This window comes from Xiphias gladius, chromosome 11 (genome assembly GCF_016859285.1).
Source record: "Xiphias gladius isolate SHS-SW01 ecotype Sanya breed wild chromosome 11, ASM1685928v1, whole genome shotgun sequence".
In the NCBI taxonomy this organism is placed as follows: domain Eukaryota; kingdom Metazoa; phylum Chordata; class Actinopteri; order Istiophoriformes; family Xiphiidae; genus Xiphias; species Xiphias gladius.
In genome coordinates, this window is record NC_053410.1 from 1019930 (window position 1) to 1036725 (window position 16796).

Sequence of the window (16796 nt, forward strand, 5' to 3'; positions counted from 1 at the left end):
TAAATCTAGCGACAAAGGTGCTAAGTTGCCGCACGGCCTGCAAACGGCCCCTGATGATGTAATAGGGACAGTTTGCGCCAGTTCATTTTGAAAGAGCAACGACCAATGGGGAAGCTCCAACTCTCGGCCGGTTGACCAAAGGTGGAACTTCATCGCCCGGTCAAGCAGTATTCGTGTTTGTAGGCGTAAAACGGGGGAAAATGACAACATATAGTTGCCACTTTTATTTTGAAAGCAACCACTTTTTGACTTCCCCCTGGCGTGGTTCCTCTCCTCAAAACAAAGTATGTGTTGAGTCAGCCAAAAAAGGTAAATTATAATCTGCATTAATTCTGAACAATGACACTTTTATAAATGAGTTTAAATGTAAATCTCTGCTCTTTATCACTGTAATGTTGAATGTTTGAGATTAAAGTCTTGGGAATCTAAAAATAAAGTCACACTGGAAAGCAGCACGTGTGTCAAGTGTGTGTGTGTGTGTGTGTGTGTGTGTGTGTGTGTAATGAAGAGGTTCTAAATGTCGTCTTTTCTAAACTTAGAGCTCGTGGTCATTAACAGAGACTGTCTGTATCGACTGCCAGTCTCTCAGTGGCTCACACCATATTTAACAAACTCACTGAATGTTTCAGCTCAAAGTCTCACAGTAACTAGAAACTCCTGCCATAAGCATGGAAGCGTGTTTCTGCCGATTAAAGACAAAATAGATGAAATGTTAGTAGTGATGAAAATAAAAACAAATTCGAGATTTTTAACATTAAACACTGACAGAAACAAAACAAACAAACAAAACCAGCTGTTTGGGAAATGAATTCACATTTTTTCATCATTCACACAGTCCTGATGAGGGATTTATTTACACCTCCATTTTGAATTTCTGCTGGTGTAGTTCCTGCTACATATTTTACCATGATCACACACACACACACACACACACACACACACAGACTCACAAGGTGAAAACAATCCAAGCCTCGCTGTAGCAGCTGGTAACCAGAATAAACGTGGCCCTGAAGCGATCCAGTCTCGGATCGTCTTCACGTCTGCTCTCGTCAGTGTGGAACAAGATTCTCCTCGAGATCTGGTTTCTCTGAGGAACCTCGTCCACCGGCAGCAGAACGTCTCTCGGCAAAGTTTAGTTTCCGCCTCAGACAATTTCCCCTTAATCCGTCCCTGTTTCCATATATACACATTGAAAATATATCAGACTGTGGTTAGTTATTCCTGCAGATTTAAAGATTTCACACTAAGAACATGAACTTTTTTAAAATTATAATTCTACATGTTCTTGCAGAAAAACAAACCCCGGAATAAAGTGTAAGGATTTTTTTTTTTAAAGAATGAACAATATGGCAGGTGTAGGGTCCATCTATATCTCTGATATTGATACTCTGAAGTTGGTTCTTTACACACGAATGAGTGTGTAAAGAACTGATCTGAGGCTGATCAATCTTTAATTAAGATCATCATATTGATTTTGAGAAGGTATCACATAACCACAGATATCAGCAGTTAAACCATGAAAATAGCAGAAACTGAAGGATTATCCAGACCAGCAAAATCACAGCACAGTCTTTAGGTTGACTTGTACTGTAAAGTCAGAAGGACATGGCGTTAATGTTAAATAACCTGGAGTGTGGAGGCGGGCACAAGACGTCCAGCAGTTGGAGCAGTTTTGGTCACGTCTCAGTTGATCCCGCTGACTGAAGGCAGCAGGTGGAGGAAGCAGAGAGGAGTCAGTAACAGAAGCTGGAACCGAGCAGAAGCACGTGGCTGCTGAGTAGCGCCGACCGAACCTGTGGACTGATCAGAGGATGATATTTTGCACAGCAGTGTTCTTCCCCGTTTCAACACGAACGTGTTCTTTTCTGTTCACTTTCAAAGAGAAAATGTGTCCAACAGGTGGAGGTGGAGGTGGAGGCATGAGGATGTACACCTTCACTGCTGTGGACAGAGTGAACCGTGCAGGGCACAGATGGAACAAACATCCTGCCTGAGTAGAAGATAAAAGCCGTTAGCCGCAGGTCGGACGGCTGCAGCGTCCCGCAGGTGTGATCACCACTAACCACTGACGACGATGATGATGACAGAGCTTCAGGTGTCTGAACCAACCCGCCCAGTCTGAAAACAACATCTTTTGTTGGATTCCGACCTTTAATTACAGTCTGTATGTTCTAGATAAGACTGATGTGAAAGGACCAGGTGTAGAACAGGTCCAGACCTCACTTCTCCCCAAGCGGGTTGGTTCAGACACCTCACCGTTAAAGTCGACAGGCCGCCACCTCCCCCGGCATCCTGCCCTCTGAGTGGCTCTGCTGGAGGAGCATTTTCTGCCCGGTTATTGGTCCCAGCTGCGAAACACACCACAGTCTGCATCCAACTACGGGATGGATCCATGTTCTGCCTCCTCACTCTGACCCGTTCCTGCTCAGTCACGGTTGTGTAACATCTGACATGTTGTTCAGTTTGACTTCAAACACACGTGCACCTGTGGAGAGATTCCGTTTCAGTCTGGTCTGGGCCTCTCTATGAGCGCTGGCTCTGTGTTAGTGCACATTCTGTGTGTCAGTGAATGTGGTTGTTCATTCTTATTGAAGGGAAATCTCATTATCAGTCCGGGCGATTGGTAAAGAACTTTATATTAACCTTTATTCAACTAGAAAGGATCCAGCTGATGTTGGAAATTTCATTTGCAAAGCCGACCCGACCAAGGCAGCACCGGCACACACAGACGGGACAAAGTGACACTTGGCTGATGCTTTTGTCGAAAGCGACGAAGGAGGAAAATTGTGATGTTTTACATCACAATTTTAACAGTGCAGATGATATTTCCGACTCCTGACGACAAAGCCTTTGTCTGATCAGCATGCACACACCAGGTGACACATCTGGTTTGGTCACATAGTATTTTATCAAACTTTACACATTGGTGACAAAGCCTGAATTGTCCGAGCGGAGCATTACAGTATCAATTAAACCCATAAATGATTAAATAACAGGGACAGTGCAGATTAATAAACGTTGCCAAGAGGCTGTTTTTCTGCTGTCGTCCCTGGACAGATGCCACAGTCGCATTAAAAACCAAATATAAGATTAAAATGACAGCGTTATTGACATCATTTTAAAGCACAAAGAGCAAAGAGAAGAGAATATTGATATTAGTAAAAAAAGAAAAAGAACATTAGAATAAATTGTCAGTTACTAATGAAAACATGCAACACAGAAGTACATAATAAAAGACATGCAAAGCAATGAAATGGGAAATGCTAATATAAATATGGACTAAGTAAGACAACAGTAAACGATTTTGAACCTATTAAACTAGTAATGATGAGGCCTGTCATTTGGCTGTGAATAAACTTCCATATTTTGCCATCTCAGCAGGCAGCATGTGTGACCGGCCCAAGATCCACGTCTTCCTGGGGGCTCCTCCTCCCTCCTCTGGCCCAGCCTCGGTGTCTGAAGCTGGGGTGAAGAGTCAGCACTGCCCCCATGCTGGGTGGAGAAACCTGGAGCTCACCTGGAAGGACGGACATCTGAGGCCTGCAACAGGTGAGGCGTTCAGGGACCCAACAGGAAGGACCTAGAACTACCTGCTGGAAGATGTTATTTATTTCTGTTGATAATATATCACTTTAATCAGATTTGAACCACAGACTCTCAAAACCTCAATGTCCAATACATTTTATACCAAAAGTTTTTAATCTAGTCTTCTCTGCATTTATTTTACGGTATTTTGAGTGTTTTTATTACGACTTACAAGCTTCCATATGCCCATTTTTCAGACGAGGCTGGAAACCAAGCAAGATCGTCAAGAGAAGAGGATGGAACCAGCAGGGAGGACGTACAAACCGATCAATCTACGCCGAATTTACAAGGCCAAGAAGGTCAAACAAACACTGATCAGGATGACGCCTCCTCTGAAGCTGATTGGACCAGAGAGGTGTCACGAGGATGGGAAGAACGAGCAGGATCAAACTGCAAATTTAACGCTGAAAAGGAAAATCTCCGCATGGATGACCACAAACCTGCAGAGAGATTTATGAGCCCAGTTGAAGAATCAGATCCTGAAGAGGAAGATCAATGTTCGGCTTCAGTTCATGAGTATCTGGACAGCTGTTTCCCTGCAGCTCAACCAGAACGAGCAGAATCAGAATCAGAATCAGAACCTGAACCTGAACCTGAACCTGAACCTGAACCTCCACATTGCTCTGAACCCCAGCCGTCATCAGCTGCCCCTTTTCTGTGCACCAAGACTCAGTACCTCACCACCTGGACGCTGAGTCAGGCCTTAATCCTGAGAGGCAGGTGCGGCACCCAATCAGCAACCAGCCTTGCTAAAACCCTGCTTCCTCAAACCCCGCCCTCCGACTCCTCCAGCACCCCAGAGCTCTTCAGCCCTGTAAGCCCGTCACCTGGAGCCTCTGCTGAGCTCTTCAGCCAACCCTGCTCAACCCCGAGGGCAGAGGAAGGGGGAGTTGTCCTTGAGGTCACCACAGACGGGGTGCTTTGCTCCCAGGAGTCCACAACTGCCCTCGACTCCGCTATCAAATCCCCCAGTTTCAAGAAAGCTCGAATCTCTGAAGAGTCCAGCACTGAGGTACCAGCGGACAGCACTGCAGCCAAGCTCCAGGGTCCCACCACAACACTTCTGGTCCGGTGTTGTAAACCGGGGGTGCGGTACTCGGTTCTGGTGGCGGTGGTTCACCCCTGTCACCTGAAGGAGGTCAAGGTGAGATGTTAGGATATTTTCTTCATCGCACTCTCATAAAAGCTGAAATATGTGAAGAGTAAAATAGGAGACAGGAAGACAAATGAAAAAGAAAAAACATACAAGTCATCCACCACCACGGTTTGACCCAGCCCCTCTCACCACTTTGCCATCCATCAAAATTCACAGTCTTGGATTTAATAAATCAGTTAACATATGGGATTTAATTAAATCAGCAGCTGTGTTAATAGAAGCTGTTGCCTTTTCATTATGAGCGTCTAACATTTCTTTCATTAATTTAATCAGTTTAATTAACTGCCTATGAGGATCCTTAAGACTAAAATGAGTCTCCTGCAAAAACTTTCTAACACTAAAAGAAAGAGGAGTTTCTGCATCGCGTCTGTTTGAGGTAGAGTGTTCGACTCGTTGGATTACAGGTGAAGTCTGGGCCGTCGGCAGGGACTCTGATTCCTCTGGCGTCCATCGTGGTGACGGACCAGTCAGGCGTTGAGATGAAGGTGGTGCTGTGGCGGCAGGCGGCGTTCTGGGCGTTGACCGTGAGTCCTGGAGACATTCTGCTCATCACAGGTACAAAAACACAGCTGAATAATTTAGTTTTATATGGCAGCTAATGGGCTCAGTCTGCTTCAAACTCTGAAACTCCCCCCCTTTGCAAATGTCGCTCCAGTGTCGCACCTGTCGCGGTCACTGCTTGGTGTGGGTGCAATGGTCTGTTGTTGGTTTCAGAAGGTTACAAAGACTTTGTTTAAGACGCTGTTGATTGACAAGCACTTCATCAGAAGCAGACTGAGGCCTTCAGTGTGGTCTGGTTGTGGGATGAGCTGAGGTCATCAGCAGGAGATCAATCCTGGTCCAGGTTTTTCTGGATTAATCAGCTTCAGGATAAAAAGCCCAGTTCAGTTCTGATCATTTCTTCTTGGAACTCTAGCTGTCAAAGAAACAAATCTTGTCCAAACCTTCCTGAAGCACACTGATGCATTTATCATGAATTATTTCTGATTTCTGATTTATCAGGATCCTTTTTTCATCTAAACAGCAACAACATAAAGAACATGTCATCAGTAATCAATCAACATATGGAAAAGTGATGAGATTACCAGAAAAATCGTGTTTTTAAAAAAGCTTTGTTTTCACCTCACACGTGGTCTTGAATTCATCTCCTCTGGGAACCGGTGGTGAAAATCGCCAGGTTAGAGCCCATTCACACCAGCATTTAGAACTGAAAGCCATTCATTTCAACGGAATAGCCGCCATCAGTGATTTTGCTCATGGAGGCAGTGTAAAGTCTACGCAGTGTTTTCCTGTAGTATTCAACTCTGATGAACTTTGACGCACAAACTTGCAGCGTGGACAAATTAGAAACCATCTTGACAGTCCTGTCCTGTGAGGAAACTGACGGCTAGAGAGTCCACGGAGGAGGAAGCTGTCGTGTTAGCTCACCATCCAGTTTCATATCCCGCTCCTCTGCTGAACGAATGTTACAGTGCTGTGTTGTGGTGCGAGTGGACACTTAATGAAGACGTCTTATACCGTCACACACGGAGGTGTGAGGGAATGAGACGTCCGCATTAGCGTCGTTGTCCCTGATCAGGACTGCAGGTGAATGAAGACAGGTGGAGAGGAGAGACGGTGCTGCAGTCGACCTTCAGCAGCAAACTGCTCAGCCTCGGACAGATCACGGCCTCCACCTCACCGCCAGGTACAACTAAACCAGCTGGCGACCAATCGGCAGCCTCTTCAGCTGTGGTTCCTCCGGGCCTCGGATTCCATTACTTCTCTCTCTCTCTCTCTCTCTTTAGTGCCTAAGCATGTTAATGCTCGCTCTCTCAGCTCTCTATATGGATTTCTTCGGGAGCGGCGCCCTCTGCTGGTGTCTCTGCCACGCCGCCCCCCTCAGGACCTGAACCGCCTCCCTTACGCCGCCCTAAGGTCACTGAAGGTCAACACACTGGTTCACGCCCTGCTGCGTGTCACGCACGCACGTATCAGCCCAGGTGAGTCTATGACATACAGTGTGGGTGTGGTTATGTCACTCGGTACCTGTCCTGTTCATTTATGTCATAGAAAGACAGAAATGATCTTGTGTGTGTGTGTGTCAGCGTGGCGGAGTGAGGCGGAGTCTCGCTGCAGGTCGGGGGTTCAGTTGAAGGCTGTTCTGACTGTGGAGCAGCCAGATGGCCAGCAGGGGGCGCTGCTGCTTTGGGGAGCTGCTGTGGACTGGCTTCCTCGCTTCAGCAGAGACAGAGGTACACACACACACACACACACACACACACACACACACACACACACACACACACACACACACACACAAACACACACACTTGTACTATACTCTTACACTAATCTTAAAGGGTCAGCTCACACACTCCTCCGTCTCCTTCAGCGGCCGTCTGGGACTTCCACGTCCTCCTGGTGAGGGATGGTTTGACCCCTGACCTCCCGGAGCTGCACTCCACCCCCTGGAGCTCCGTCCAGTCCGTGCCCCCCACCGACGGCCGGGTGCAGGCCTTCCTCCCACCGGGACGCAGCCAGAAAGGAAACAGCAGCAGCAGCAGTCTGGAGCTGGACCTCGACACGCTGCTGTCCCAGAAATACAGCGGTGAGCCCACTGATCACTGGATGCAGAGCACTGTTTTTAGTTTTGTTTGGTGTTCACACAGGAAACACTGCCGGTTCATTGCCTGCAGCCCTTACAGTGAGAGACAAGCTACGTTTTTGTTACATATCGCAGACACGGCGATGAACTGCACGATACTCTTGAACTGCATCGCTCCCTTTCATAATAATGATGCAGTCGTGGTTCTACCTGGTCTCTGATATGATTCTTCTATGCATATATGACAATATTTAAAGAAATTTATAAGGGAGATCAAATTTAGAAAATGTTTATTTTTTTCTGTCCCAAACTGTGTGTGCTGGAGACTCTGAGGAGACAGGAAACTCTGCGCTGGACAACATTTAAAGATTTCAGCCTAAACCTCATCGTCCACCTCATATTTGTTGACACTTCGGGATGTTTGCGAAAATTGAGATTAATTTACACAGTAAATCTAACTTTGTTAATAACTACTGTCAGTGCTGTAAATACAGACAAGAGAGTGTTTCTCTGGAATAATTACAGACTTCCACCAAGTTTAATTATAATCAATTAATAAACAGATCAATTAAAAAAAAGGCTATTATAAATTAATTAATTAAATTAGCATTAAAAATTATGTAATATAAAACATATTCCATCTCCTTTCTCTGTCTAAAAAAATAATTAATAATCACAAAATGTATTATAAGAGGCCTTTTGGAACTCTTTGTTACCCCATGTACTTACACGTCTGCCTATCATATGTCCATAAGACCTAAAATCAAAGTCACAAGTTATCAACGCTGATAAAAAGCATAAGACCTCAAATCGAGCCCTGAGTTACACCGCAAGTAATTCAAAGCTGTTTATAACCTTTACATAACAGCAAATTTGAAATTTTTTTCAGGGGAAGGTTTTATTTATTAACTCTCTCTTCCACCAGGTGACGTGGAGCTCAGAGTCCAGGTCACCGCTTTCCACTTCCAGGACGCTCCTGCCTCCCAGAATGCACCTCGACCGGTCCTGGACAGCTCCACGCCGCTGGATGGTATCCTAGAGGCGCTGAGCGGGGACATCACCTACACCGGCTGCGGTCACTGCTCCGCCGAGCTGGATACCGACACCAACGGCATCTACAGCCCCTGTTACCCCTGCCTGCCCCACACCGCTGTACGCCGCTACTACAGGTACGACTGATGTCGTTGTAATTATTATCATTTTGATACTGACATTTTAGGAAATCCTCTTTTTGTAGAATAAAAGATGAAAATTCATCATTTTGCGTGTTCAAGAAAACGTTAGTATCTTAGATTTAGATGTTGTGTACTGTTAATCCCAGTAATAAAAGGCCTGTCAATCAATTTGGAAGTGAGAGGTTCATCCAATCATGTGGTTCGATCTTTGGTGGTAGGCCGGGCTACACCTGTCTCCTGTCTTACATTTGGATTGAAATGGATAGATTCACCCTAAACATACAGTCTGTGTGTGTGTGTGTGTGTGTGTGTGTGTGTGTGTGTGTGTGTGTGTGTGTGTGTGTGTGTGCGTGCGTGCGTGTGCGTTTCAGGCCAGGTGTGCTGACTGTGAGCGGGCAGGGCAGCATTCGGGTTTGTGTTCAGGTTCCTCCTGTTCCTCTGCAGAAGATCCTCAATGCTCCGCCTGATAAACTGCACAGGAGCTCAGGTGAGACACAAACCAACTGACTGGCTGTCCGGGTCTGTCACAACAGCCACACCTGTGGTCTTGAGCACTTAAGTACACGTTCACTCACCACCTAGTAGGCAAAAATGAAGACAACCGCACACTAAGCTCCAGTAATTTTATTATATGACCAATGTTTCAACCACACCTCCTCTTTCTCAAGGCAAATTCAATAATAGTGTCAGGCAGCGTGATATACACACACATCCCACACCTGAAAAACAGTGAGCAGAAAAGCGTCTAAGAATGAACAACATGTCCAACCTGGAGGTGGATGGATTACAACAGCAGAAGACCACGTCAGGTTCCACTCCTGTCAGCCAAGACCAGAAACCTGAGGCTGCAGTGGACACAGGCTTCACCAACACTGGACAGTTGGAGACTGGAAAAACGTAGCCTGGTCTGATGAATCTGGATTTCTGCTGAGAAAGCAGATGGTAGGTCAGAATTTGGCATCCACAGCATGAATCCATGGACCCTACCTACCAACCAGGCTGGTGGTGGTGGTGTAACGGTGTGGGGAAGGTTTTCTTGGCTCCGCTTTGGCCCCTTAACACCAACCAATCATGGTCTGATGCCACAGCCTGTCTGAGTGTTGTTGTTGACCATGTGCTTCCCTTCACGGCCACAGTTTACCACCTTCCAATGGCTACTTCCAGCAGGACGATGCTCCAGGTCACAAAGCAGAAGTCGTCTCAAACCGGTTTCATGAACATGACAGTGAGTTCAGTGGACTTCGGTGGCCTCCCCAGTCACCAGACCTGGATCCAGTAGAGCAGCTTTGGGGTGTGGTAGAACAAGAGATTGGCAGCAGGAATGTGTAGCTGACAAATCAGCAGTCATGTGAACATGGACCAGAACCTCAGAGGAAAGTTTCCAACATCAGGTGGAATCCAGACCACGAAGACCTGAGACTGTCTTCAGAGCAAAGGGAGGAATTCCCCTCTAGTGGTATGGTGTTCCTAATAAAGTGCTCGCTGAGTGTATGTCGCTAAAGTAGACACTCACAAACACCACAGAAGGTATCGGGACAGACCCTTGTACATAAAGTGAGAAATAGTCCGATTAAGAAAGGAAGTGTTCTCTTCTCTCTAACAGACACTGATGCCACCTGCTGGTACAGAAGAAATGTCTTCATTTCATCACTGACAACAGATCAGATCAGCAGCTGCTGATCAATATTGGATTTGGATTATTGTTGTATTACTGGACGCTTCCCTCGACGTGTCTATAAAAAACAAATTTATTACATTTAGATGTGTTTTTTCACGTACCACAGTGACTCTACGACCACAACTGATCTGAGGACTCACCTGCTGCTGCAGCCCAGGTGAGGCAGGGGTGTCGTGCATTAACCCGCGGGTTTTTTCTACCTGTCGTCTCGCAGCTCCAGACTCGCAGGTGAAGCACATCCAGGTGGCAGCAGAGAGGATCCACACCCTCCTCTCCCTCCCAAGGAAAACCTTCATCATCACCATCCGGAGCCACTTCCTGTGCGACGAGAACAGCGTCCCGCTAAACCAGGACTTTACACTGCTGGACCTTCAGTTCCCCGGCTGATGGAGTTCGGTTTGTTCATCGTTGGTTTGCGTTTGACAGATCACTGAACCCTGGAGTGGTGTGCATGTGGTGGAGCTTTTAAACAGTGTGTTTATCTGCCCTGATGTGAGCTGCTAACCTGAGCGTGTCCAGCTAACTAGCTTTACCACTGACAGTGGTAACCTCCGAGGCCGAGGAGCGTTTCATTAGCTCACTATTTAGTTTGTGGGGTTAAAAAGTGAGAACGAGACAAATGTTGGCTGGATCAGCCGGCTACAAACAGCTGATAAAAACTGCCGGTGACGGTCATCTTTTCAGTAAAATCGAAGGTCGTCGACCGGAAATGAGAAGCTGCTCTTGTCTAATTTGATCTGAAATCGAAGATGCACTGTTGTCAAAACTTTTATGATTTAGATTGTAATTTAAATTATTATTGAGGCTCATTTAACAACTCAGAAATGTGATGATCTGTGTAAACCATCAAATTGTTCACAGATACTATGACAGTTTTTTTTTTTTCTTTTATAAATGATTGACCCAGTCGGAAGAGTTGGTTCAGAAAACTGTCTCACACCATATAAACAACTGTATATCCCAATATCACTGTGACCAAAAGCTTGAGGATCTCTACTCTCGTATCACATTATCAATACGGTATTTGATCAATAACAAATCACACGGCAGACCTGAAGAACCAACCGGGGCTGCCGACGGGAGGAAGGAGCTGCTCCTCAGTCCACCCCAACTCCTCGTGGTCACGCACGTTGACCGGGGTGACTAGTACGAAACCTTTACCGATCTGAGATGATCAATCAATTAAATCAGTTTGCTCGTTTACTTGCTACCGCTGCCTCTATATTACAGCTTTCACATGCATCTGAGCATCATGTGCAACGTCATAACTGGTGAAAAAACCAGGTGAAAAACGAATAACGGTCTCGTCAGTCCCGGGCCGCTCCGGGTAGGCGAGGTCACTTCCTCTTTTTTTTATCCACCTGGAAGATTTGAACCTTGGACGCCTGGAAACTAACTGCTAACTCCTTGAACTCAGACATAAACGGTCAAATGACAGTTATCATGGCATCATCGGAAAACATGGAGAAACTCCACAAACCATTACGCCCATCAAAGATCCCAGGATGAGAACACCTCTGCTTGACGAACCCCAGCCTCTGCCAGCGGGACACGTCCACGATAATGACAGAAACCATAGATGCCACGGCTGGTAGTCAACCCAGGTTCAGGAGACAACAGCCTGCTGTGGCCACAAGGGGGCAGTAAATGACAAGATGAATGAAAACAGGAAACACCAGAACCTTTATGAACCAGAGGAAATTATAAAGTGATGCTGTTATGTTATTATTCCGCTCTGAGGTGTAAGGAGAGAAATCTCTTCCACTTCGGTATCGTTCCGATGTCTGTTTTTAGCTTTAACTGGTCAAGCGCTGCTTGTGTCCTGACGGCACGACACTGCTTTTAGAATAAACTCTTTATTACATGGCATAGTTGAACATCACACGCACCCTATTGCTTAAAGTGATATTCACTAAAACACGTGTTTCATTGATAAAACTTTAATACGCAACCTCATAATTTCACACGTTGTTGCTGCTAAATTGAGTGAAGTAAATCTGACATTTGTGCTGAAAAGGCAATAAAATGTTTTGTCATGAAGTGAAGACGAGACAGTAAAGAAACAGGAGAAAAGCTCATAATCACAGTCTGTGGATACTGTGCAAAACAGCCAGTGTTTATCAGATATGAAGAAAACTGCAGATATCAAGCAATCAATATAGCCGATCAGCTAGCGTAGCATTAGCTAGCATATCCTCACCCCACATCATGACTTCCAGGGTGAGGTAGGAGACGGATGTTAAACTCTCCTTTTCCTTTTGGATGCATCTTTTGACTCTGCGAAGGAGGCGTGTTCAAGCTAAATGTGAGGAGATGACGGATTTTTCAGTCTCTGGAGAAGCTCTCCTGACAGCTGAGGTCAGTCAACACATGACGCCGAAGGTGAGGCTGGTGGTCAGCCGCTTCAGGTTTTTCCTCAGACGTCAGGATGCGGTTTGCTGGTCTCTGTTGGCCTACTTCCCTTTTGATGTTTCTTCAGCCACGTCGATCAGATCGTTCAGTAAATCTGAGATGGAACAAAAGGCGACAATTACTGGACCAATTCATTCAAGACCCACAATTTTTACCCTTTTTGCACCAGAAAAATACATTTGATTAAAGAGTGAACCAGAGGAAGGTTCTTCAGATGAGTCAAGAAGGCGTGTTTTCATCATTTTCTGACTTGGTGTGGAGTCTTCCAATATGAACATAATTCTGTGACAGCTCAGTGAACCCCCCTACATACCTCCATCATTTACTCCCCCACTTTCTCCTGCAGTTATTCCCTCGTTCCCTCCGGCAGCGCCCGCTCCCTCCTGCTCAGTGAACAGACCTGCGAACCCTGATTTCTTCTGCTTGCCCTCGTCGCCCTTGTCGTCGTCTTTGTCAAAGAGCTGGGAGAAGAATCCTCCTTTTCCCTCCTCTTTCTTCTTGTCGTCTCCAAATGAGAACAGTCCTCCCTTCTCCTTCTCCTTCTCTTCATCCTTGTTGCCTCCAAAGAAGGAGAAGATTCCTCCTCCCTCTTTCTTCTTGTCTTCGTCCTTGTCACCGACACCCAGAGCGTTTTTCACTGCGTCCTCCACCATGTCCCCTGCGCAGCAAACAGCACCACACTGTCAGTTCACAACATTTCAAACGAAAGCCATGTTTGTTTGATTTACCTGGCCTGCACCACCGGAGGGGTGGGGATAATCTCGCCTGGCGAAGATGAGAAAGTATTTGAAAGTATATTTGGTGAAAGTTGGCCTGAATCTCCACTCACCTGGAGCGTTTTCTTCCAGTAGAGATTCATATTCTGCGGATTATCTGTTAATTTATTGAGCTAAGTACTTCAAATGTCAGATGAGGCTCCAACTGAGAAATGTTTTTCTTATCATTAATCTCTTATTTTCTTCTTATTTTCATCAATTATTTGATCAGTAAAATGTCATTTTTTTTAAAAGTTATTTCTAAGCTGTGGTTTATTCCAGATACCTTTCTCCCATTGCTCCTTATCAATCTTGTCTTCAAGTCAAATGTACATGAAAAATAAAGTATGACAATAACTGTGAGGTCAGTCTCAGCTCAGTATCACATTTCTGCCTTACAAGACATGGATCCCATCCCCTGTGTCCCCCTCAGTGTCCTGGGCTGTGAAAGTAAATTACATGAGAAAGGGCTGTTTTTCACAGGATTGTTTGTATCTCTGCCAAAGGGAAGAGAAACACAACAAGGCGACAAGTTGAGCCTCTAAACGAGATTTAGAAAGAAAGTTCACTAAATGCAACAGTGGCACGTGAGACATGCAAATCAGGACCATGAGAAAACAAATCCGTGACTCCTGGATTTGTTTTTCCTCCCCCTTCGCCCTGTTCCTACTCACCCATTTTCTCCCCGACAATATGTGCGAGTTTATCCATCTCTGCCGACCTGCTGGTCTGTCCTCTGGTCTGCCTGCTGGACTTCGTAAAGAGAGTGTGGGGAGTGTCTCTTCTGGCAGGTGGCGGTGAGACCGAGGCTGTCCCCGTCTCTTTCGCTCTCAGGTGTCTCCCTGTTGGCTGTAGCGGAGTCAGGTGTGTCTGCAGACAGGACCGACCTGTTCCACCTGTCCTGATGCTGAGCTTTTACCTCGTCACGAGCCACAGTAAAACCTCATTTAATGATACAGGATTTTATTGACAGGAGCCTGATATATACGTATATTTATTTATTTTTTAGCTGAATTAATGTAGTTTTTCTGTGTTGTTACGATGTGAGGTGCAGCTGGAGCCCTGAGTTTTGACTGCAGGTGTTTGTGTTGCTGAAGGGCAGGTTGCTCATGTTTCTCTGAGACAAAGAGAAAAATGCCATCTATGTGTGTTGTGTGGCTCTTCTCCCTCGTATGACTCACTATGACACTGACACACACACACACACACAAAACTCGTCAGATAAAATCCAAGGCAGCCATTGGTCCACACAATGGCGTATGTTGTATGCAGCCCGCGAGGAAGACCTGCAGACTCAACCCAGGGCTCAAAATAGTCACAGTCAAATATTCTCTGCATTTTCAGCTAAAAAAAAAAAAAGAAGAATGACCAGTTTTTATTTACAAATAATCCTACCAAAAGATACTAGACAGAAATAAAACATTCATTGAGTTAAAGGTTCGTTGTTGAAACATGGTGCTTTAAATAACATAGCAAATAAGTTTGTATATGAACACGTTTTGGTCCACAAACCGATTCATTCGGTATTAATGCAAAAGCCTCTGCCAACCTCAGCTCCTCCACCAGTGGCTGCCTCACATCAGATCCCACGTCACTGATACGGCGAGCGATGGTTGTGTCCGACAGCGGAATCGTTTTCAGTTTATTAACCTTCAGATCTTTCCCAAACACTGTGTTACACATATCAATATTAAATCATGGCCAGTCTCTGATACCAGAATTTGCAGGTGATATAATTTAAATTGATTATTATTTAAATTGACTTCTGGTATTTAAATGCATTAACCCCAGGCCATTTCTGGATGTGAGAGCATGTGGGGTAAATTTGGAGTTTGGGTTTTATGTTCATTAAATTTTCAGGGTTAAAACAGGAAACAGGCTGGTCGCGTTTACGGGGGCCGTTATTGATCAGGACAGGAATGTCAAACGCAGGATCAGAGACTGAGAGTGGAGGACAGCATGCGTTCTGAATGTGATACCTTCATGATTTATGCTACAAAAATTAATTGTAGTTATTTATTTCAATGTATATAAAAAAATTGATTTGTAGACCACTTGAATGTAAACCTAATTTTCCACTGTCCACCACCTGCTCAGCAGCAAACAGCAGACAGACCCAGTCAGAGACCAGCTGGTGAACAGGGTGGAGTATTCAGCAGATGTGTCCCTCAGGAGCTGGTGGAGACCAAAACTAGGGCTAAAAGAGAGGGAGTACCTAGACCTAGACCTAGATTCATCAGTGGGACACAAACATCAGATCCAGATGAAGGATCATGTTGCTCTGTAGCTGCTGGATGTGGAAATAAACAGCTGTTTAATAACGAGTTAGAAACAACTACTTTATAAACTGATGTTATAATGTGTGCAAGCTTTAATAAGTGTCTTTTGCCCCCTAGTGATCAAAAATAGAACATCATCATCTAATCATTTGAAGTTGACGGAAAAAAAGTTTATTATATTTATCTCTGTAACAATGTCCTCATGGTTAATTTTATTGGCCAAAATTAAAATTCATATTTCAAACTGGAGGCTCAGTTTTTTTTTTCATGGTCGCATCTGTTGACTTTCACTGAAATCACCAGTATCTCTTTTATATATGCACTGATTATAATAACAAAAAAAAGTATATGAATATGGAGTGAAAGAAGATGAAATACAACAAGAAGATTCCATCAAACTTTGGAAAGGGTTTGATTAAAATATGAATATCATTTGAACAGCATTACAAGTCTTCACCAAAATACAGGACAGCACGGGTGTTTTAATTCATTTAAGTTATGACAGTGATTGTTTAACTTAATAAAAATCCTGGTCGTCTCCAGGTGACATTAGTCCGCTGTGGACAGGGTTCACAATCCACAATTTAGCACATAATAATCCAGTTTGCCAATATTCTCATATCTTTTCTACCGAGCTTAACAGATTTCAGTACAGATAATAGCGTTTCATTTCCATTGTTTAGAATTTTTCAGTACATTCTCATGGTTTAAAACCAATAAAGAAAAAATAAGCAAGGGCAGTGTCGACAGGAATTCAGTAATTAACATCTAATTAAACATTTAGTCACGACCTTCAGCATGTTTATTGACAATTACATATATTTTTTAAGATATTTTCATATTCACTGTACAGTCAGGTTTTTTTTTGTTACTGCAACAATTTTAAACAAACAAATCATTTGTAAATATTGAAAACGGTCATTTTTCTACCAGTGTGGGTGGAGTTGCTCCTCTCCTCCGTCCTGACGGCTGAGGTCAGGTTGGAGGTGAGGGTGCTGCAGGTGGAGATTTGGTGGACTGTTTTTTTTCAGGGGAACCATGTTTTCCTTGGAGGTCAGGATGTGGTCTGCAGGGTTTTTATTTAAAGAATCCTGTAAGGGTATTCTTCACATCCAGTCCTGAGGAAAGTGACGGAAAGACAAAGACAAGAATTTTAAAAATACACCACA

General features: G+C 44.7%; 1 protein-coding gene across 1 annotated transcript; it reads left to right on the plus strand.

Moving 5' to 3' along the window:
• The first annotated feature begins 191 nt into the window (after positions 1 to 191).
• On the plus strand, positions 192 to 14338 carry shld2 (shieldin complex subunit 2). The gene is made up of 11 exons (XM_040138507.1): positions 192 to 309; positions 3379 to 3549; positions 3783 to 4729; positions 5146 to 5296; positions 6321 to 6428; positions 6529 to 6723; positions 6829 to 6975; positions 7116 to 7331; positions 8254 to 8497; positions 8875 to 8990; positions 10396 to 14338. Exons 1-11 carry the CDS (start codon positions 201 to 203, stop codon positions 10566 to 10568), a joined length of 2577 nt encoding a protein of 858 aa, XP_039994441.1. The 5' UTR covers positions 192 to 200; the 3' UTR covers positions 10569 to 14338.
• The last annotated feature ends 2458 nt before the right edge of the window (positions 14339 to 16796 follow it).

Excerpts from the sequence above, each read along its gene's own strand:
- shld2 (XM_040138507.1), top strand. The coding sequence starts at position 201 with ATGACAACATATAGTTGCCACTTTTATTTTGAAAGCAACCACTTTTTG. Across the intron at positions 4,730-5,145 it reads GTCACCTGAAGGAGGTCAAG|GTGAAGTCTGGGCCGTCGGC; the intron begins GTGAGATGTTAG and ends GTTGGATTACAG. Across the intron at positions 5,297-6,320 it reads AGACATTCTGCTCATCACAG|GACTGCAGGTGAATGAAGAC; the intron begins GTACAAAAACAC and ends GTCCCTGATCAG.